Source organism: Poecilia latipinna, unplaced genomic scaffold (genome assembly GCF_001443285.1).
Source record: "Poecilia latipinna isolate Pla-1442-1.1 unplaced genomic scaffold, P_latipinna-1.0 Scaffold335, whole genome shotgun sequence".
In the NCBI taxonomy this organism is placed as follows: Eukaryota; Metazoa; Chordata; class Actinopteri; order Cyprinodontiformes; family Poeciliidae; genus Poecilia; species Poecilia latipinna.
Window position 1 is genome coordinate 273,348 of NW_015112951.1, and position 21,742 is coordinate 295,089.

Genomic DNA, 21,742 nt, shown 5'->3' on the forward strand with positions numbered 1-21,742 from the left:
TTCAATATCGTTAAGATTTATGTTTTGTAAACACGCATGTTGAGTTTTAACCAAACCTTTTTTCTAAACAGGCAAACAAAACGGACAGCCCATTGTTAAGGCGGCAGACTCAAACTGAAATGAGTGAAAAGAAAACCTTTCCTTAAAAAACGTTTAATTTGTTTTCATCGTCCAGGTTGGTAAGTACGGAGCCTGTCTGGTCACATCGGAGAAAAAAACGGAAGAAAAATACCGGAGTTCAGCTTATTGTGTCCAACTTTGGAGTAGTACCTAATTTTGCAGTTAATGGAAAACCCGAAAAATATTTACCTTCAACTTTACGTCACAGTCTTGAATAGATAGGAACTTTTTACACAATTCTAAAAAATGATCGCATTTCATGTTTAAATGTGCTATTCACAACACATACCAGTTTTATGCGTTAATTTTTATTTTTACCATTTGTGTAGGGGTTTCTTTTGAAAAAGAATTTTAGCCAGTCGTTTGATTGGCAGTAATTCTGCATTATTCTTAATATTTATTTAATCTTCTGATTTAAAGTGTTATTATTTATTCTCTTACATTTTTAATAGTTTCTTAAAGCCTTAAAATGTCATTTTATTATGTTTTCTACCTTTTTTGTATGACTTTAGAGTTGCTATATTATAAGCTAATCCAATGTTGTGTTTTACTTTTTATCTACGGCTAGAGTTTTTAAAATTTTCATGATACCAAAATGTTACCCTTTTTTAAAATCTGCCTAGTGTTTTCTTATTTATGATAGCATGTTATCAGCTCTACATTTTATGTATGTTTATCATGATTATTATTAAAAATCATAATAAAATAATTGTATTTTTGTTGATGAAAGTATATAGAGCAACAGCATATATTGATGTGCCTTTGAAGGATAAATGTAAACCCCTTTTTAAATGTTTTTCAGATCATTTTCATCATGAAAAACTCTAAGGCAGCACCGCAGCGCTCTGCTCAGGAAGAATGTGGAATTTGGTTGGACACGGTGCAGCTGAAAGAAAAGGCTAAAAAGGTAATTATTGGAGTTTAAAACACAAATGGAACTGTTACTTTATGGTCTTTATTTACTGTTTTTTTATACCCCCGTTTGTGTTCTTTTTTTATTTCCCAGAAACGCCTGGCCCGTCCTATCTCTAAACTGTTGAATCCCTTGGCGGGTGGAGGGTACAGTTTGGCTGTAGCGCTCAACTTCACTCAGACAAAAATGGAGATGCCAAAAACTAAACAGAGTTCCATATCTGCTTTTTTTGCACCTAAATGTAGAGGTAAGCAGCCAGTAGCTGCTGGAAAGGGACTCATTTTGAATTAGTTATCTTCTAAGTACAAATATTATGAATAATGAAAACGACAACATACTAAGCAAATATCAGTTTCTCTATATCTTAGCTTTTAGTTGTCCTAATGTTTAATTTATCTTTTTAACCATCATGCAGTTTGTCCATCAGTCTTTCCATCATTCCTTGTAGATCTACTTTGTTTGAAAAATCTATCATAATGTCATAGAACTTTAATTTTTACTTTCAGAATTGGCCAAAAAAGGCCAAATGATTCTATATGCTAATGATAAATGTGGTGGTAACCCTCAGGAGAAATCGGCATAAAGATAATAAAGCTGCAATGTGATGACTAGAATAACTTATATTTAAAATGATTTCTTCCAAAAGTTCTCCACAAGATGTCTTCCACTGAAGCACCAAGTCTGCCCTCGTCACCGTCCACCACAACCAGACCAGCAACTGTTTCGTCTGTGAAAAAACGAGCACATGAAATATGTTCTGAAAACTTGGATTTGGAGTCTGATGCCGGTGTGGATTATAATTTGGAAAAAGAAAACGTGGCAGAGACCAACACAACTACACGGCACAATGAAAGAACCCACTATTCAGCTTCACTAGACGGTAAATCTGCAGAGTGTCAACCCCCTCAGTGCAAGCGGAGGCTCCTTGAGCCCTCACTGCTGGAGGACGACAGTCAAATCGCTCCGCAGCCATGGAGTCAGGATCCTCTGTTCACCTTTAGCGAGGACTCTGAGGACTTCAGCAGCTCAGAGTCGAATTTTATGAACAATATTCAGAATTCAGAGAGCTTTGGAAATCTAAAAGATATGGAGGGAAAAACATCAACTCAGAAACCTGCTGAAAACTGTTCTCATTTAAAAGACGGGAAAGAAAACTGCAGATTAATCTCCTCCAAGTCTCCAAGTAAATACATTTCTTTATCTCATCTTGGAACTCGGTCGCATCATAAGTGGGCAGAGGTGAAAAACACTTCGCCACAAAAACAAACCGATCACTCGGGGAGCAGTCTCGTAAAAGAGGCGCATTTTGACTCATTGTGGAGAAACACAAGAGGCTCTCCTCTTAAGAAACGGCAGAAGTGCAGGGAAGCAGACGAGGACAGTTTGGCCACGTTGTTCACTCAGGACTCGGAGGGCTTCAGGGTGATGGCACATCGAGGCCTCCAGACCAGGAGCCCACTCAAGGATCAGAGTAACCTGAGCCCTGGATTGGTGAGAAGTTACAAACCTGTGGAGGAGGAGGAAGAGGAGGATGAAGACGATGAAATGCTCTTCACCCAAGACTCTCAGGGAAACATGGTGATCAAACACTAACCAGCGCCTCTGTGTCCAAATCTGCAATTATTATTGTTTTAGTTTTCATCAGGATTTTTCTCCAACAAATCTGGATTTTTCCATCTACTAGCAAACATTCTTACAAGTCAAGATCTGAGAGATATTTTCTTTATTTGAAAAATGACAAGCATTACATAAAGTTATTGTAAATTAAACGTTAGTTTCATGTATATTTCTATCTGTCTTATGCTAGTGCTCTGTGCTTAATTTTATTACAAATTAAAGTGATGTACAAAGACATAACGAGTGCTAAATTATGCTATGGACAAATTGCACATTTGTAGTGCAAAGCAGCACATCTTAGCTCAATCCTTTTACTAACACAGCTGTAAATGCAAAAACCTCATAGCTAAAAATAGATGCCAAAATAGGAATAAACAATCCAGAACAGAGAAAGTATAAAATGTTAGTTTTATATTTAAAGGTCTAATTTTCAGTAGCTACATGGTCTCATATAAATGCCTTAATTGATATGGCACAGACATGTAACAGATGGGTTCTAGGTTTGTTTCAGTGTAATCTGATCAACCTGTGGGGGTGGGGAGAGTTAACAGCTGAAAAGTGCCAAAAAAACTAATTATAAAGTCACAAATGCAGTTATAGAGGTTAACCCGACAGTCACTATCTATCACAACCATTTTGTATCTTGCACCCTGCTAAAATATTCAGACCTCTTCCAAATTTTGTGGATACCATGAAGTTTAATATATTTCGTTAGGGTTTTGTGAGAGACCGGCACGCAAAAAAAAAAAAGCACAATGATGCATGTTTTACCTTTCTGTTTTAGATGAAAACAACATTTTAAAATGTTTTTTTATCTGCCAGTCTTCTGGGGTGAGTCTCTACCACCTTTGCACATTTTGAGCGACTCGTGAACAACAATGTTCAAATATTGCCAGAAATTCTCAACTAGATTAGGTCTGGACTTTGACTATGCCATTTTAACACATAAACCATTAAACTGTAGAAATGGATGTTTGTTTATTTATTTCAAATGTTATATTCTCATTCACGGTTCAAATACCTTAGTATGCATTTTTGAGAGGTATTTGTTTGAAAAGAAGTATAAATGAGAAGTATAAACTTATTTAATTTTACCTCTTTTCTTTTATGTGATACTTTGTACACATTACTCTTTATTTAAACAAAAAAAATTAAATTAAGGAGAACAATTTTTTTTTTAATCCCGTTGTATGTTTAGCATTGTTATTCTGCAGGAAAGTGAACTTCCACCATTTAGCTTTATTCACCTTTCTATAAACCCTTATCTGTCCCTGCCGGAGAGAATGATCGTTGCACCGAGTTTCTATTGCATACAGATAAACTTTATTTACAAGTTAGATGAGTTATGAATGCAATTATTTGTACTAAATTTTATTAAATGGTATTGGAGTAACGGGCTACTGGATACACAGGTGTCCTGCATATATGCTGAATTTGTGAGCATTTATAAAAGTGTGTTTATCCTTCCAATTCACAGTTGCAAACTACTTTTTGTTGGTCTGTCACATTAAACCCTAACGAAATACAATGAAGGTTGTGTTTGTGACGTTACGAAAGGTGAAAACATTCAAGGGGGGTGTGAACGCATTTCTAAGGGATTCCTGACATGTAACTCATCCTGCAATCTCAGTGGGTTCCGTCACCAGCCTGGAGCCGTCCCAAACGGTCTTGAACTGCTCCGGGACGGGAAACTCCCTCTGCAAAGAAAGCAAACCAAAAAGATCCCGCTGAGTTCACCAGCAAAATGTAATGTCCGCACAAACTGATGGCGCTTCCTCCTGCTTCCTCACTCACATAGTCGTCGTCTCCCGCTGGGATCAGGATGTTCATCTCGGAGCTCTTGGCACTGACGATGTCACAGTTCAGAGCGGCTTTGCTCAGGTAGACCTGGCAGCCCTCGGTCTTGTTGATGGAAATAGTAGGAACAACTCCCAACACCTGCAGAGAGGAGGGAATAAAATCATCTGGCAGGTCACTGGCTTGTTTTAACATCCTGAAAAACTATCCGCTGTACAGCACAAGTGTTAATTTTGGCACATTTTGATGGCCCGAAACATCACAATATCATAAATGAATAAACAACACATTTCTTAATTTATGTATCCCATAGTTTAAATAAAGCTGGAAATGGGAATGTTGAATAAATAAATGTTTCCATAAATATCAGTAACTTAATAAATCAAAATGTTATATTTAAATGTACAACTCAGTAAAAAAAAAGTTTAATTATCTGAAAATATATTTTTGTAAAAAATTGTTTTGTTCTTAGGTGAAATAAACTAAAAATAGTTCAAATCTGATTGGTTCAGCTGGACGGTAAGTTAACTCGATAAATCACCTTTAGCTATACCAGTCTTAAATCTATTCATCAACTTTTATTGGTAATGAAAGATGAAATAAATGTAAGATATCTTGCTGTGAAGGAGTTAAAAATAAAAATAGTTAAATACATAAAAATATGTTTGTTTAAATTAAGATTATATTTATTACTGAGCTATTTAGGCAGTATTTTAAGATGTACACATTTTTTAAATATTTATTTAGGTATTTATCCAATTATGTTTCTTTTTGTACATGTAGTAACAAGGGTTAGGAGGGCAGGGCTAAACTTTAAAGGTATTTAAAGGTGATAATTGGCCAGATATCATCTGAGGAGCCACTGTAATAGTTCAGATTATATATGTTTACTCACCTGAAGCTGGATGCTTCTAGAGTTGATTATCTCTACGATCCCAACGGCATTCTCAAAAACCAGACCGAGCTTTTTACAATTATCTGGGGACAGACCAAACAAACCAAGCTTAGAGAAATCGTTAGCAGGCGTGCATAATTACAGCTCTGTGTCTCGGCGGCTCACCTACGATGATGGAGTTAATTTTGCCTTTGACCTGCAGGGTGGAGTTGCTGCAGCCAAAGACGTACACCACCTGTTTCAACTCTGTCTCCTCGATCACCAGGTCGTGTTTCTGCTCAAAGTTTTCCTTCAACAAACAAGACGAGACGTACGCGTGAGAACGTGATGAATCACTGCAAAGGGGGTTAAATATCAGTAAGTTTTGCGTACCACCCTCCACTTTTTCCCCTCCAGCTCCAGCAGAGGGAGTCTTTTCTGAGCTGCTGCTTTGGGAGTGTTCGCATGCTGGGGATCTTTGGTTTTGATCGGTGATGCCTGAGAACGAAGGTTGGGGTTCTTATGAGTCTTCTGCTCATCCGAGACGTGTTTCAGACCTACACACGTACAAATAGATCTCAGTAAACTATAACGTCACCTAAAGTGTAGCGACCTAACAAGGTACGTAAGAGTTTGGTTGTTTACAGAGTGTGCAATGTGAAAGGATATTGACAGAAAGCATAGTGTAAAGAAAAGCCGTGGCAAAAAAAAAAAAAGAAAAGCTACAGCTTTGAAAGAACCACTGTGCAGAATAAAGAATACTTGTTCCAGCAAGTAAAGACTGGAACAAAAATCCTGACTCTGAATGAACATCTTTGAGGCCAGTACTGGGTTTACCTTTAGTGATGTCCATGCCCTGGTTGAGCTGGGCAAACAAAGCTGAGTGCTCAGGTGTTGCACTGCCTGTCTGAGGCTTGGAGTCGTCATCAGTGAAGACCGGAGGAGGGCCGGGAGGAGGAGGAGGAGGAGGAGGAGGCGGCGGACAGGGAGCACTGGGCGGCGGAGACGAGTCTAAGAGAGACACAGGAGCAATGGGACCCTGTGGGAAGAAAAGAAAAGAACTGCATTGTGGTTGAGGAAAACTTAAAGCTGTGACGTGTTTCAGAATCAGCAGCTGTAGTATTCAGATTGTCCATTTGAGGGAGTGTTGTACAGGAAATACCAACACTGACTTTTCAGCACTAAATTGAATCTGTAAGACGTCAGAGCGGTAAAACCTAAAATCGCCTGTTCATTACTCTCCAATGTGGATGAATTCAAACTAAGAGTTTTTGACGGGATAAATACTTCATCACAACTTTTTATCTCCCAAATGAGACGATTCTCAGCTGAAAAATTTAAAGCTGAGTGACACAAAATACAGTGCAATTCAAACTCAACAATTTGGTAAAATGAATCTGGCCAGGAAAGAAGCGTCGAAGAGATAGGCAGCAATAACAAAAATAATCCCAAACTAACTGATAAAAAAAAAACTGAGTCATAAAAGGGGGAAAAATCTGAGAAACAGAAACCATAAGATAGAGGTGAGAAAACATAAGACATGAAAAATGTATTATGTTGAAATGATCTGGCAGGATGTAAAGAAGACAGACTGACTCGTAACTGGAGGTGATTATTCACAGGGTGAGAACAATTAACAGAACGCAGGGAAGCTGAAGAAAAATGACTAATGAAAAGGGGCAAATGAACACTGAAAACAAAAGGATAAATATAAAAGGTAAAATAATAAAAAGCAAAACACAAGGTGTGTATAAGAAAGTACAAACGTGAGGATGACTGAGTGGCAAAACCAAAATATAATCAGAATACAAAAGCGATCCAAATACCAAAGGGACAAACAAAACACAAACACACATTAGTTAAGAAGCTCTCTTTACTATTTTCTGTCATTTTAAAGACCCAGCCATTAAATCAGAGCAATAAACTTATTGAGAGATCTATAGAACCAGAGAGAGAGAGGGAAAAAAAGGTTAAGTCTTTCTGGCTTAAATTATCCCATGCTGCACCGCGAACACAGACTGCAGGCCAGAGCCTGGTTATCAGTAAGTCCACAGAGGACAGCTGGAACAAATATTTGGCAGCTCTCTGACTCAAGTTGTAAAAAGTGTGGCACTGACAGGCGCACTAACTTGCTGGAACAGTTTGCTGCTGTGGTTTTTTATTTCAGACTTTAAGCTCCCGACTCCGGCTCTGTTTCTTTGCCCCGTTGTGCTGCGGCCGGACCGCGCGTACTTGTGTCTGCGTGTGAGAGAACGGTGCTGTCACTAAACCCGTGAATGAGCGGCGGACGGCAGCTGTGCCGAACAGCAAGCAGCCCTGCAGTTTGGGTTACGGCACAGGCAGCGAGTGCACACAGGCCCCTTTTGTCGAGGCTCCTCTGCGAAGAAATCCTCCATTCAAGTAAACCCTGAGGACCACCTGTTAGAGCAGCACACTCCCCTGCTTGTGCACGCACACACACCGGCTCTGTCGTCTGACAGCAGGAGCAGCAGCTGACACCAACAGCCTCTGCAGGCTCTCAGGTTTCGGCGTACACAAAGCACATGTGGTCACAGTTGTTCAGCATCAGACAGATATTTATCCTCACATTAAAGCAGCAGAATATGATTTTTAGCGCAAACATGGGAGACGCAGCTGTCCCCAAAGCTCAGCGATGCACCTGGTTTTGTTGAGGCTGCTTGGCCCAGAGAGAAATGCGTGCAGAATAAAGGCACAACATGGTTTTATTAAGCGGAATAAGACATTTCTTGGACTGAAGTTTCATCGTGTTGGAGAGCTTTGTAAATTCTGGAGACAAAAACCTCAACAAAATATGGCGGTTGTTTCAAATTAAGAAGTTGACCGATACATCGACTGGCTGATGTTTTGGGCAGATAATTTAAATTTTTGCTCGGAACGGCATTGGCCGATACTTGCATTCATTCGCCGATCGATTAGCCATGTTTTAAGATCACATGATCAGATTCTTTGCCGCTCTCTCCCTGTTTCTGTCTCAGTAAGAGTGGGAGGGAACAACCCTAAATGTTAATGAGATTAGGTGTAAAATCACATTACCAAGTGATTTTATCAAGTTCTTTTTAAACTCCACTCTGTTAATAGATTCTAAATCCTAATCAAGTTGCTTGTAACACTAGCATTTGTTCACATCCAGAGCCTGAATGTTTTGTCTATTCTTCTTTGTATTCAGAATGATTGGATTGGTCTTAACAGCAGTTTTCAAGTCTCTCCCATAGTTACTCAATTGGATTCAGGTCTAAACTTTGACTGGGCCATTCTAACACACAGCTACGGTTTGATGTATTCAGTTGCAGCCTCTAAAAGGTTTTCTTCCAGGATTGTTCTGCATTTATCTCCATCCATCTTCCCATCAGCCCTCATCAGCTCAGTTCTCACTTTTCTACAGACGTCAGATTTGTAGACTCCACAACTCTACAGCTCGATTGTCCAACAGATTCTTTTCATTTTAAGACGATGCAGTAAGTGAGACGTTCAAAGCCTGGGAAGTTGTTTTATAACCTAACTCAGCTTTAAACTTCTCCACTTTTCTGACTTTTATTTTAAAGAAATTTAAACAATCATGTATTATTTTCCTTCCACTTCACAATTATGCACCACTGCGTGTTGCTATGTTGCACGTGATCTTCAAGAATCTGTGAAAGTTTGTAGTTTTAAAGTGAGAAAATGTAAAAAGATTTGAGTGTATTTACGAGGTACTGAGTCGGAAAAAGGTCAAATTAATTCAAAAGATTTATTTTCCTGCCATCGTAATCTCTGGGATCCACTGAGGAGGTCCTGAGCAGGCACTTTCAAACCCAGCAGTGTGTGTGGGAGTGGCTGGTGTTTTGAGAGCCCTGCAGAGACCAGTGATGTGCAGCCACTGAGGAGAGGTTCATTCATTCATTCATGCTCTCTGCAGTGGTTTATGTAACCCTGCTGCTTTACCTCTAAAAATGGAAGTGTTTGCAAAAAAAAAAGAAAAAAAGAAAGAAAGGAAAACCTAGCTGGTTTAAAAATATCAGAGCAAGAACCACAGCTGAGATAACACACCATTGATTTTCTTCACATGTTGGAAGAGACAACTGAATTAATTCAGTCTGTTGTAATTAGATAAGAATCCGACTCACAGTCTTGCTCCACGCCAGTCCTGTGGTGTGGTGCTGCTTGATGAAGGACTGCATCTCAGTCCAGATTGACAGGTAGGCGTGTACCCAGTCCACATGACGTCTGTCGCTGGAAGAACAGGGAGCGCGCGGTGGGACAGAGGAGACAGACGTCACAGACAAAAATTACAACAAAAGTAAGCTAAAAGGGAACGACTGGGAATGGACCAGATCTCATAGGTCTATGAAGCTGGAAATGAGCCTTCTTAGGTCAGAAAATGTTAACAATAAAATAGCTATTTGCTCAGATTTACCCATATCTACAGTCAGAGAAGCGATTAAAAAATAGAAAACATCTCATGTGACAAACAAAGCTGGACAAGGGACTCACGTTATTGCTAAGCAGGTGCAGCAATAATATGCAATAAGGATAATAAAACAACCTCTAACGCTCACTGGTCAAGAACTACAGCAAAGAATGGCATCTTGGGTTTACCAAGTCCTCATAACAATATTAGATTGACCCATTAGGTAGAGTCTAGGACAGATGATCCTGTGGGTTTGTTTCTCTCCAAAAGATCTTGGAAAACTTTTTAGAGCGAAGGGATTCATTAACTCTTTGAAACACTAGGAGGTTTTACATAAAACTGGTGGTGGTGGAGAATGAGTTACTGTTGGGTCTTTTGGTAGAATAATAATGAGAAACCAACACAGAGACGGTTCACTTGACAAAAAAAAAATCAACCTTCTTCTTATGTAAATCCTTTTTAAAGACAATCAAAGATCACCTGCTCTTTATGCGCCAACCTTTTAAAATATTAAAGAACACAATAAAGTCCTGTCCAAACCAGAAAACAGTTTGAATACTATCATTACTCAATACTTCTGAAGCATACTTACATTTCCTTGTAGTCCTTCAGCACTCTGTTGGTGTAGAAGGTGGCTGCATCGTTCATCTCCTTCACGTACGGACCTGGTTTCTGACTCTGAGACAGGAACAGAAAAGATGCGCTCTCATGAGAAAGTCTTTCCTCATCCTGGCAGAGACGTAAACGCCTCGCCTCCACCGCAGATTCGTCCTCATTTGAGGGTAAAAGCTGAAAAGTTCATGCTGATATCTGAAGGTTGAGTGTGTTTTTGATAAATCTGGGGAAGGTCAAATAAATCACACTTCTGCATGTGACTGATGTCCTAAAGAAGCTTTTCAAGAACAATATTTGTATTTGTGGAGATATAATTGCTGTCATGCAGTCAGAGCTTTGCGCAATAACAACTATAAGTAGTTCTTACTTTTATCCTTATGACAGTAGTATCACAAAATACTGTGATTAAACTTCATGTCATCCACCCCTGGCTCTCCTGACTAGATTTTACTTCATTATATTCTCGCTTCGTACCACTGCCACCCAGCCCAGGGCGGGAATGCTCTCGCTGACGGCCGACAGGTGGTTGAAGAGTGAGCTGCCTCGGTTTCGCTCCCTGAAGTTCTGGATCTCCTGGATGTGATCGGAGATTGGCTTCAGCAGGTCTTGGAGCTCCATCTGAGCGAAAGCAAACATTGAGAAATTAACAGATTAAGGGGAAGAAGATATTCATAAGGACGTCAACACGCAGTCTATTTAGGTTGATGGTGTTTACAGAAACTCTTCAGATGATTTTCAGCTTTATTCCACTGCGCTCCTCCTCACAGTAAACCCTGAACCAGCTCTTAGAACAGGGTCTAATTTTATAAGACATTTTTTCCACTGGATCTTCCAGATCTTCAGCTTCAGCTTAGCGTGCCTCCCGGCTCTTATCCACCTTTCCCCATCGCTCCTTTTTTTTCCGACATTCCTCCGTCCACGGGGAGATCCCTCTGGCCTTGTAAGGCGTCCCGCTCCTCCAGTGTTTACAGTTTACCGATCAAACATCTCCCACCCTGAACCCAGACCAGTATGAAATATATACTGTTAATGAGCTGCAGCCAAAGACTAAAAGAGTATCCCTTTTACGCTTCTGTGTGATGGAAATAAAAGAAATACGGACCACGGTGTGCAAGTTTCAAGAATTTCCAGCATGCCTGAGTGCACAGCAACAAAAACAAATAACACTGGATGAAGTGGAAAAAGCCAGAGTAAATTCTTCTCTTTGTAAATTCCTTCCCAGAACCGTTTTCCTTCAAACTGTATCTGCCACTCAATTTTTGTCATGACATATTCACACCCCTTGGCCGTTCAAAGTACTTAACAGAAAGTAGGAGAAAATTGTCATGTGAAACCACAATCACACACGGCTTTTCCATTTTAGCAAGATAAAGAACTAACAAGCATGAGGTGAGAAAATAATTAATCTGAGACACAGTAATTGTGCAAGAGCAGCGGAGATCCACACCGCATGTGGGAGAATCAACTAGGGTCAGAAAAGGCCAGCTACCATCTCTGCAGACCCCACACATCCTGGACACAAACTGTTCAGACTTTTGTCTTCAGACTGGTGCGACAAAGTGATATTTGCAAAAGAAAACAGCTGCCACAAAAACAATTTCTTTGTCGGACTGTTTGTCTGATTAACACAGTGAACAACCTGAGTAGCTGTGAAAGAAAATACGCACATTTTCACTTTCACAATCCTTTTTTCTTTCAAAGGCCACATAGTTCCTGTTTATCCCCATTTTATTTACAGATATAATTTATATCTGTATGCTGTCAGTGCTTGACTTTGAAGTCAAATTCCTTGCATGTGTACACAATCAATCAAATCAATAAAGCTGATTTTGATTCTGATTCTGAAAAGTGTTTTCATTTCATTTCAATGTGTGGAAAGAAAACCTGCAGACAAGTTTAAACTGGGATGGTTTAAACTGTAGCTCAGTTTGGGAACTGAGCTACAGTGAAGTGGATCAAAGCATAAATATCTGTTCGCATATCTGAAATATATTAATGAACAGACATACAAAGTATCAATTAAAGTGAGCCAATAAAGCAAATGATCTGAGCTGTACGTCTTAATATTCAAACTCTGGATCAGAATCGATGTAAGCTGTCTGTCTGCGTGTGAACCTCCTGGACCTGCAGCTCGTAGAAACGAGCCCAGTCACGTTACCGGGCCAACCTGAGGTCACGTTACTTTCTCTGCCTTCCTATCCTTGTGTCTCACTCAGACTCCCTATCTCTCACACTGACTACAGGCTCAAATATAGAACATGTCCATAAAAAGTCAGAGAGCACAACAGCGCAGCGCAGGAGAGAAAGGCCAGAACTTTGTGAAATGCGTGTGTGTATGCGTGTGTGTGTGTGTGTTTGAAAGAGAAATGGTGAAAGAAAGTAGAGAGGGTATTGCCCAGCTTTATTTATCACAGTTTTACAGCTACACTGGATGCTACAGCTACATAAATGTATGGTGAGGAGGTTTTATTTGTGAGAGTGGGTGGTTTGTGATTTTACCCGGGGAATCTAGGACGTTTTAGTGTCGACTGTGCAGAGAAAGCATTGCTACTTCGACCCCATCAAGCTAAAATATGACATTTTATAAAAAGGACAGCAGTTTTTAACCTTTCCTGCTGAAAACTAAAAGCTAATCAAAATAGCATAACTTCTCACCAACATCTTTTGACTAAACAGATTCTACGTTTAATATTTTAGACATTCTATATGACAGAACAATGCAAAGCACTGTGTAATTTTGAAAAAGAAGAAAAATGCTGCCTCTACCAGGGAATATACCAAGCTTTGCCGTTCTCTATGTTACTGCTTAAACTCGGATTGATTGGAGAGGATCACTGAATGTTAGTTTTCAAGTCTCGTCAATTGAAGCAGAGGAGTAGTTAGTGAAACGGCAGGAAAAACTGAAACATCACAAGGAAAATAACAGGTGATAAAACAGGAGGAACAACGAGAACTGATTAGCATATTTACTGAGGGAGAGGTGAAAATTACAAAGCAACCAGGAGGGTTAATCAGTGGATATCAGAAACAGGAAGGCAGAGGGGAATCAGGAGATTGATAAAAAGCTGTGGAGAGGAGAAAACGTTCTGAGGGAAGGTGAATGATAAATACAGAGAACTGGAACTAGAGGAGTAACAAACCAGGGGAGAGAAATGACACAAATCAAAGAGAAAACAATACAAAACCAGAAAGAAAAATTAAATAAACAAGCAAAAGGGAAGGAGCTAATATGGCAAGATCTAATAAAGACAATAAATAAACACAGTAGAGTTTTACCAGACACAAAATCAACCATCTTCCAAGAGCATAAGAAAAGAGGGTGTTAAAGAAGACCAGGATGATCAAGAGAGACAGCTGGTGCATCTTTCAAAAGTCAAAGAAGACTTAGTGGGAGATTTTACATGCCTGAAGTGAAAGTCTAAATAAATTTAATCATTTCTCCTCTAACATCTGTCTCTTCCGCCCTCTCTTCGTGAAACCCAAACAACTTCCTTGTTTGCTTTCCCGGCTCTCCCTGAAAGCTCTTTTTCTCTCCGACTTAGCCAATGGCCTGACAGGTTGGAAGTACTCACTTCCTGGTGGACCCTCTGACACCGGCGCACAGCACACAAACAGCACAGTCCAAAGGGATGATATCACTATCGCTTCTTTCATACGCAGCTTTCTGTCACAACCCTCTTTTTTCCTCTGCCATTTGGCATTTTGGGAATGTGTCGCGTTAGCAGATTTCCTGGTCAAAGAGCAGAATAATCCCTCTGGATGGGCCTGGTCTGCCGGGGTGGGGGGGGGGACACAGGACAGGAGGGTCAGACTCCCTCTCACGCAGGACCGAGATACTGCTCTCGAGAACCGCACTGCCGCTGTTTCCTACAGAGCCTTACAGAGAAAACGGAAATATTTCCCTGTAGTTCGGTGAATCAACTTTCATGGATTTGCAGCAGCATTGGTATGCATGCTGTAGGTGTTTGGTTTGACTTTGCTTTCAGTAAAAAAGCTGGGAGAGGATCTAATCACAGGTCTGCTCAGCCCTCATCAGGAGGAACCGTCACGCTTTTGAATGCATGCAGCAGCATGAAGTTGTGTGAAACAGAGAGTAGTGCTGCATAACCAAAACACTGCAGGTGCTCTCCATCAGGGAGTTTTTTTTTTTTTCATTGCTCACACCTGAACATCATGGTTACTTTGGGTTTTCTGGCAGGACGTTAGTACAGAAATTGTGGCGTTATTTTGATCTGTGCAGCCATGTTTAAATGGAGGATCAATAACCTCGTCCACCTTCTTTAAAACAAAGTTGCTTAATACCTGAGTTTGGAATAAAATAATGACATGTTGTGAAAACATAAATAGGAACTGTTTTTGTCAAAAAAAGAATATATATTTTTAGGTTTTATGACTGTTTTGGTCTGTCAAAATTCATGATTTACAGATGTATTAACATCATGTTGTTTCCACATTGATCAGCACAGATTTGATGAATCCACATATGGAACTTGCCCTATGATCATTTCTGCAGACAAATAAACTGTTTCTGTGCTAATTAACATCCAAAATGATCACCGCCCTTTTTCAGAGTTCCTCTGGTTTTTTTTATAGTTGCATGTTTTAGTGTGAAAACATTGTGCTGATTTACCTGTGCCGGTTCCTGGTGCGTGGAAGCCATCTGAAGAAACTGTCTCTGAGTCTGCAGCGCCTCATTCACCATCTCAGCCTGCAAAATTGGAAAGATTAACACTGATTTTGACTAAGAACATATTTTTTAGGCAACCTATCGGCAGCATCATCGCCAGATTGTGATTGTGAAGTCGGCCAGCATACACACACCCACACACAGATTGGGTTATTTCCAGCCATGTGAGTCCTGTGTGTGTTTGAGACCTCAAGTCATGGGCCAGAGGAACCACCAGGGAGGTTTTCTCCATATAAGGGGCTCTGAAAACTAAAAGTTGAGTTACACTCATACACAGTTCCCTCCTCCACTCAGACCAGTGATGAGACACAGAGATAGAAACAAAAAAAAAGTGCAGAGAAAATACAGGCATTCATCATTCCTCTGTTCTGAAACCCTTGCTGTTATGTTGGACGATTTTAAGATCTGCAGACTTAGGAAGAAAACAGTCCTCCACTATAGTTTAAGTTAAAACGTAGGTTCAAACTTTTTTCTACAGGTTTTATAGAGAAAAGAAAATTGTTGCCATTGTGCAGAAACCTGAACACCACAGACCTCCCACACACACTTCAGGACTCGTCAGCTGTCCAGACGTGTGTGTGTGTCTCTTTCAAAGAGCGGGATCTGGAGAGGAGCAGTCCTCACTGTTTACATGCTGCTGTCCAGGGAAACGAGAACTGAATCCACTTCACTTCACCCAACAGTGATTTGCTTAGATTAGAGCCACTCTTTTTTTTGTTTCGCTTTGATAATCTAGCTTTTAGTAAAGCGGTCCAAGATAAGATTTCATTTAAAGATTCTTTCCTCCGTGGTTCTCCCAAACATTTGAACAAATACTCCCTGTGTGCTGTGTATAAACACTTCCACAGTAATGAGACCACTTTGGATACCTTTTCTTCCATGAGAAAGAAAAAAGGATTTCTTCTTTCAGCTCAGTTTTAACCGCAGCTGCTGTTTGAAACTGAGTATTTTAAAAACCTTCCTTTCAAATTTTCATTTCCAGCCTCCTCCAGGCAATGGCTATGAAAACACAGAAACTCTCACAAGCTAACATAAAGGAAGAAAAGCAAACTTTGATCAAATTTATGTTTATTAATTTATTATGTAAGGTCAAAGGGACACAATTAAATAAATAAACACATCGCTAAGTCATTAATTAAATGTGCTATGAAATAAATAAATGTTCAGTTAAATGACACATTGAGTGTCTTAAATAAATTATTACAACATTTGATTAAATATTTATTTATTTATTTAGTGGTACATTTATGTCTAAATCTCTTATATGTTTATTGTCTCATATGTGAATTTAGTCTCCTGACACTCTTTTGGATTTTCTTTAGAATATTTTTGCAAAAACTTTTGCAAATGATTTGAAATCACATTCCAACAGAAAAGGGAGAGCTCTGAATAGGCTTTATTGTGATGAAATGCAATTATAACGTGTACTGCAAAAAAAGTGAATCCACATTGAGTAAAACAATGTTCCCTCCCCTTGTCATACCGTTGCCATAGTTACACCAAAACCTGCTTGTAATTGGCTGATCAGCTCCTCGTGAGGACTCCTCTTCCAGAACCCGACAAACGCTGATGACATGGACAGAACATGCAGATGGTTCTTTGCATATATTTTATATTTCAAATATAGGTCAAAACACTTTTGTTTTCTGAGGCCATATAGAAACGTTGCTCCAGTTACAAGCGTTTGTTACATCTTTTTAAATTTTAAATTATGTTCTGTTTTTATTCATGTTATAGGCTACATGTTGGTGACTTCTTAAACTATAAACCACAAAGGTCATTTCTATCCTGTCCTATTTAAATAAAGTGACTCACGTGTTTCTCCACTTCACTTCCTATAGCTCTGCTGCAGTTCAGATAATCTGACAGTGGACCTTTCAGCAGAACGTCGAAGACCTCCACACTCTGACCTGAAAGCACATACACAGAAATCCTGTTGTCGTTTACTGTACGAACAGCAGGGAAACACTTCAACAATTGTTTTTAGCCACAGACTCACCTCCATCTACACCGTTGACACAGTTCCCATTGAGCATGTTGCTGGACGCCTGCATTGTGACGGATATTTCCTCCATGCGAGTCACGGCCCGCTCCAACCGCTGCATTAAATCCTCCATTGTGACAATCCTGGAAACAAAAGCAGAAATGAATTATTTTAGTGATCCGGACGTCACTAGAAGATGTTCGGAAACTTATGCTTTCACTCTGATTTTCACAAAGACTTCACTGTGGGAAGAGCAGCTTGTTGAATATGAAGACAGTTGGTGTTTAAGTTGTTTGGCCTGATGCAACGTTCACAGGTTTTGACCCTAAACACACAAATCCATCATAGAACTGAGCTGAAGAGACAAGAAGACTTAAAAAGACTGCGAGAGACCGAAATGAGACATTGTTTATGAACATATTCATATTCATTCATGTTAAATGTAAAATTGTGATTTTATAAATGGAGAATAATTGTGAAGATAAAGGAAAATGATACGTGGTTTTTGAGGCAGTTGAGCTTTTCTAGCCCGATTTTACAATTACAAAGTACTTTATGTTGATCTATGAAATGGAATAAAAAGAAAAGCACAGTTTCTTTCTTTCCAAAATATATTTAGGTAAAAAAAAAAAAAGACTTAGGCAATAATTTTAGGAAGGTGATGATATTGAAGTTTGTGGTTGTGACAAAACATAATAATATTTAAGGGATATAAATGTGTTAGTACGGCACTGCACATTTAGATGTATGAAAACTTGAAGTGGAGAGTTTATTATTAAAATCCCAAACTGATTACATTTCATATTTACTAAAACAGATATTTTGCTTAGGATTAGAGCTGAACTGTTAAACAAAACACAGCTAATCCGTTTTAACACCGCCCAGCCGTGCGGCTCATCCTGAGACAATGCAGGCCTGCTTCCAATATTTATTAGTCAGCCAAAAGGGGAATTCAATCCAGCTATCCACTGCATGTTGATGCAAACTACTGTTGGGTAACACACACTCTCCAATCTGACACCTGCCACCTTCAGCACACATTACAATATGGTGATATATCTACTTTGCAAAAATAATTTTAAAAACACACAAAAGGAGCACACCAGTGATTCAGGTTTAATAAAGCCCCCCAGTTTAACTTCTGCTGACGATTACGGGCCGTGAGCAGCAAACATGCCCTGATGGAGGCCGTTGAGGAGTCTCCCAGCAGTGACACATGCCTGTCATGAGACTCAGATGTTATTTCTGCTTTGCGGGCGGCCACAACACGAACTCCAGAAACCTGGAGAGCTCCTGCTAGGATTACTGCCTTGACTGCCGACGGAAACTGAGGAAAACACGAGGAGGAAACCGGGGGAAACAAATTCACCTCAACTCCACTTCACACAACGAGTAAGATTGCATTTTTCAGGATGGGTATTATAAACTAGGCACAACGTAAGAAACATGAATTCACAAGGCTTCCCAAATATCTTCTTATTATTTATGATCTGTCTACTATTGGTTTTCTTTTCTTTCTTTTTTTTAAATCCAAGCCTAACTTTAAGCTACACATTATACAGATACATAGAGAGCAAAAAAGTATTTTAAGTTGGACATGTAAAAAAACCAAACTTATTGACATGTTAGCTTGAGCTATTTTGATTACATTTGATTGATTATTTGACTGTCCAATAGAACTGATAGACTAATTTGATTGTGCCACAGAGTTATATTTTTCTGTTATGAGGGAATGCATTTTTGGTGTTAGTATGGCCTAGTCAAAGCCCGGGCCTAATTTTGATTAAGAATCTGTTGCAAGATTGTAAGATCGATGTTCATCGTGGTCTCCATCCAATCTGATTGAGTTTCAGTCTCTAGATGTTTATAGATGTGGTACAGACATACTTCAATAGACCTGAGGCTCTTAAAGCATGCCACACTTTTAAGATTTGTATTAGTAAAAAAAAAATCTTAAAATGTAACCTTTTCTTTAAATTGTACACTATTGTGTAATTAAATTAAGTTTGTGGTTGTAATTTGACAAAACATGGAAAAAGTGGGTGAAGTATAGAATCTGTGTGTTTCTGTTTCTGGTCAAACTTTGCAAAAACATCCAGGAAGCAAAATATATATATATATCCAGCATCTGAACTGGTCTTGTTGTCAGTCAGCCAAATTCTCCATGGTGATGCGAAGACTCCTGCAGTTGTGCTTTTGTTAGCTTCCATGTGGCCTTCAATATTAATGAAGTCCTTCAACAATCAGCTTTTTTTCTTTATCTTTTTTTTTTTTGCTTGTTTCAGAAAAACGATCAAGCAAACAAGAAAACGTTGCAGTCGAGTTGATTCCATCATCATTCTTTGCTGTACGTTTTTACAACTCCACTTGTTCTCACAGGTGTGTTTCCATGTCCGCAGCGTAAAGATGGAAAAAATCAACAGCTGGGAAAGCAACACATGGTCCTGACGGATTTCAGCTTGTGGATCCTGTGCCCTGGTATCTGATCTTTGTGGCTATATTGGGCCACAGCCTGCTGTTTGTTGCAATGGAGCCACTGCAAGATAGTTTAATGCTGGCCTCAGACAATAAGCAGCTGAACTAGGGAGGAAAACCTTGTATCTGTGCACTGGGGTAAAACCCTGAAACTGAAACTTAACAATAATAATAATAAACAACAAATGAAATTCTGAACATAATATTTCACAGGTGGCACAGAAAAAAACTCCTGCATAGAAAGAGAAAATACAAAGGTGCAACAACAACCAAAAAACTAAAATAGATTTAAAGCTTCAAATGTGCGAAATTATTGTGAAGACAATTCAAAACAAAATACATTTTGAATCTGTGTTTTGTTCTTTGAGTCAGACATCAGCTCATTTTTTCCTCACAAACTTGTGAGGAATCACAGACTTCAGTTTCTAAAGCAATGAAGCTCACAGGTTGATGCGAACCCCACTGAGATTTGATTCTTTGAAATTGTTGTTGTGTTGTGTGTAAAGGTGTTAACGTTATAGAAGGTGATCCTGACTTTCGCTGCTTAGTCATGCCATAAAAATCACCCAGTGAGACCAGAGAAATGATGGCAAAAGAAAGATAACGGTCTCCATAATGGTTCAAATACAGCCACGCCGCAGGGGAATGGGAGCAAACGAGGAGCAGTGAAGATGTTTGCCCATTTGCTCAGGGACGCGCACATCTCCACCCACCAGTGCAGCCCCTCCGCTCCTCCCTGTCACTGGATAAAGTCTATCTAAAACATCCTATAGATACATCTTACCTCCCTCCTTTGCTCCTCAGCAAGCTTCTGCCGTCGTCTTGAGTTGGGTTTGTTAGTATTTCCGTCCGGTTTGTTCTGGGCTGTGCGCCTTCACCATGCGGTCCAGTGCGTCCTCCCCTCTCGGCTGTGCGCAGCAGCAGCAGCAGCAGCAGCAGGAGCTCCGGTCGCACTCTTCCGGGATGTCCTAATTAAGCAACACGGCGAACCTGAGAGCCTCAGAGACCCAGACCCGGACTGTGACTCAGTGATTTTCCCCTCTGAAGCGGACAGACAAGCTTGAAAACGCTGCTAAAAATAGATGACAGCCAGGGTGGCCGGTGTCCCTGCCCGGGTCTGTGTTCCTTTAACCTTCATGTGAGCCTTCACTGTAGCCAATCCGGATCAACACGGAAATATCTGGGTTTCTAAATCATTCTGCTTCAAATTCTGAAGCAAACGATCATTTTAGATCATTTACGCGCCTGATTCTTTTGACAACGCGATGATGAAGGAGTCTTTAATGTGAAGAAAAAGATAAATCCAATCTGAAATATTTCTCAAGATTAACAATGTTGCAGGAGAAAAGCAGTGCAACAAAGTAAAAGAATAGATATGTGTGCCATATGGTGGAACCACTGTGATGGCAGTATCATTCTGTGGTAAAGCTTTTCTCCAGCTGTGATAAGGAAACAAGTCAGAGTTTGTTTAAAGATGGATGAATGGATGGAGGAAAAGCTTTCAAAAGTTCAACCTTTCAGCAGGACAAAGAGCCTGAATATACATCCAAAATTACAGATTGCAATTAGAAATAGATGGCATTACACTACAACCTAGATGAATGTGGAGTATATTCATGGGCAAAGTCCAGGTCCAAACCCAACTGAAAATCTGTTCTGTTTCGCGAAGAAGGCCAAGACACTTTTGTCTCCAGATGTGCAAAGCCTGAAGAGTCAGACGCTGTTACACTTGCTTTGGTTGTATCCTGAACCTAGAGGTTCTCTTCAGAGAACATTCACAGATAGTTCCCAGAAGCTGGCGCTCTCAGTGTTGAATCTAATTTGCTGAACATTCCCTTATATATATATGTTTTTTGTTTGTTTGTTTTTTTAAAATCAGCAATCTGTAGTTATAACTTTCAGGAAGCTAATATTCAAACTAAGATAAACCGGCTTCTGGTTTCATGTTTGAGGTTTTTCTGTGCTGATGCTGCAACACGTCGCCATGACGCTTCTGGTTTCACCACTGACCAAAATACTCCCTTAAGCTGAGTGAAGCAAGGCAAAGGAGGAGCAGCTCATTCCCTTCTGCGTGATTTATTGATGAGAAAACGAATACATCATTGATAGACTGACACCTCAGATACTTTATCATGTGTCACTCTTTTCCACACAAACCTGGGAAAACCTAAAGAAACGAAGCATGGAGTGTTTAGTTTAATTTACTCACCTTCATTATTGTTTTGTTTGTTTTTTACCTCTCTTGCATTGTG

The 21,742-nt window shown here is 39.7% G+C and overlaps 2 protein-coding genes across 2 annotated transcripts; one reads left to right on the top strand and one right to left on the bottom strand.

Annotated features, from left to right (window-relative positions):
• The first annotated feature begins 33 nt into the window (after nucleotides 1-33).
• aunip (aurora kinase A and ninein interacting protein) lies at nucleotides 34-2,884 on the top strand. The gene is made up of 4 exons (XM_015035459.1): nucleotides 34-179; nucleotides 923-1,027; nucleotides 1,127-1,280; nucleotides 1,680-2,884. Exons 2-4 carry the CDS (start codon nucleotides 935-937, stop codon nucleotides 2,624-2,626), a joined length of 1,194 nt encoding a protein of 397 aa, XP_014890945.1. The 5' UTR covers nucleotides 34-179; nucleotides 923-934; the 3' UTR covers nucleotides 2,627-2,884.
• Nucleotides 2,885-3,819: 935 nt separating this feature from the next.
• Nucleotides 3,820-20,513, bottom strand: cap2 (cyclase associated actin cytoskeleton regulatory protein 2). Its single transcript, XM_015035458.1, has 13 exons — nucleotides 20,275-20,513; nucleotides 17,031-17,158; nucleotides 16,847-16,941; nucleotides 14,975-15,052; nucleotides 10,819-10,962; nucleotides 10,322-10,407; nucleotides 9,446-9,551; nucleotides 6,159-6,360; nucleotides 5,715-5,878; nucleotides 5,508-5,631; nucleotides 5,343-5,425; nucleotides 4,445-4,588; nucleotides 3,820-4,347 (listed from the first exon to the last, which is right to left on the bottom strand). Exons 2-13 carry the CDS (start codon nucleotides 17,146-17,148, stop codon nucleotides 4,264-4,266), a joined length of 1,428 nt encoding a protein of 475 aa, XP_014890944.1. The 5' UTR covers nucleotides 17,149-17,158; nucleotides 20,275-20,513; the 3' UTR covers nucleotides 3,820-4,263.
• Between the last annotated feature and the right edge of the window lie 1,229 nt (nucleotides 20,514-21,742).

Excerpts from the sequence above, each read along its gene's own strand:
- aunip (XM_015035459.1), top strand. The coding sequence starts at position 935 with ATGAAAAACTCTAAGGCAGCACCGCAGCGCTCTGCTCAGGAAGAATGT. Across the intron at positions 1,028-1,126 it reads TGAAAGAAAAGGCTAAAAAG|AAACGCCTGGCCCGTCCTAT; the intron begins GTAATTATTGGA and ends TTTATTTCCCAG. Across the intron at positions 1,281-1,679 it reads TTTTGCACCTAAATGTAGAG|TTCTCCACAAGATGTCTTCC; the intron begins GTAAGCAGCCAG and ends TTCTTCCAAAAG.
- cap2 (XM_015035458.1), bottom strand. The coding sequence starts at position 17,148 with ATGGAGGATTTAATGCAGCGGTTGGAGCGGGCCGTGACTCGCATGGAG. Across the intron at positions 5,632-5,714 it reads AGGGGAAAAAGTGGAGGGTG|GAAAACTTTGAGCAGAAACA; the intron begins GTACGCAAAACT and ends TGTTTGTTGAAG. Across the intron at positions 4,348-4,444 it reads CAGCGGGAGACGACGACTAT|AGGGAGTTTCCCGTCCCGGA; the intron begins GTGAGTGAGGAA and ends CTTTCTTTGCAG.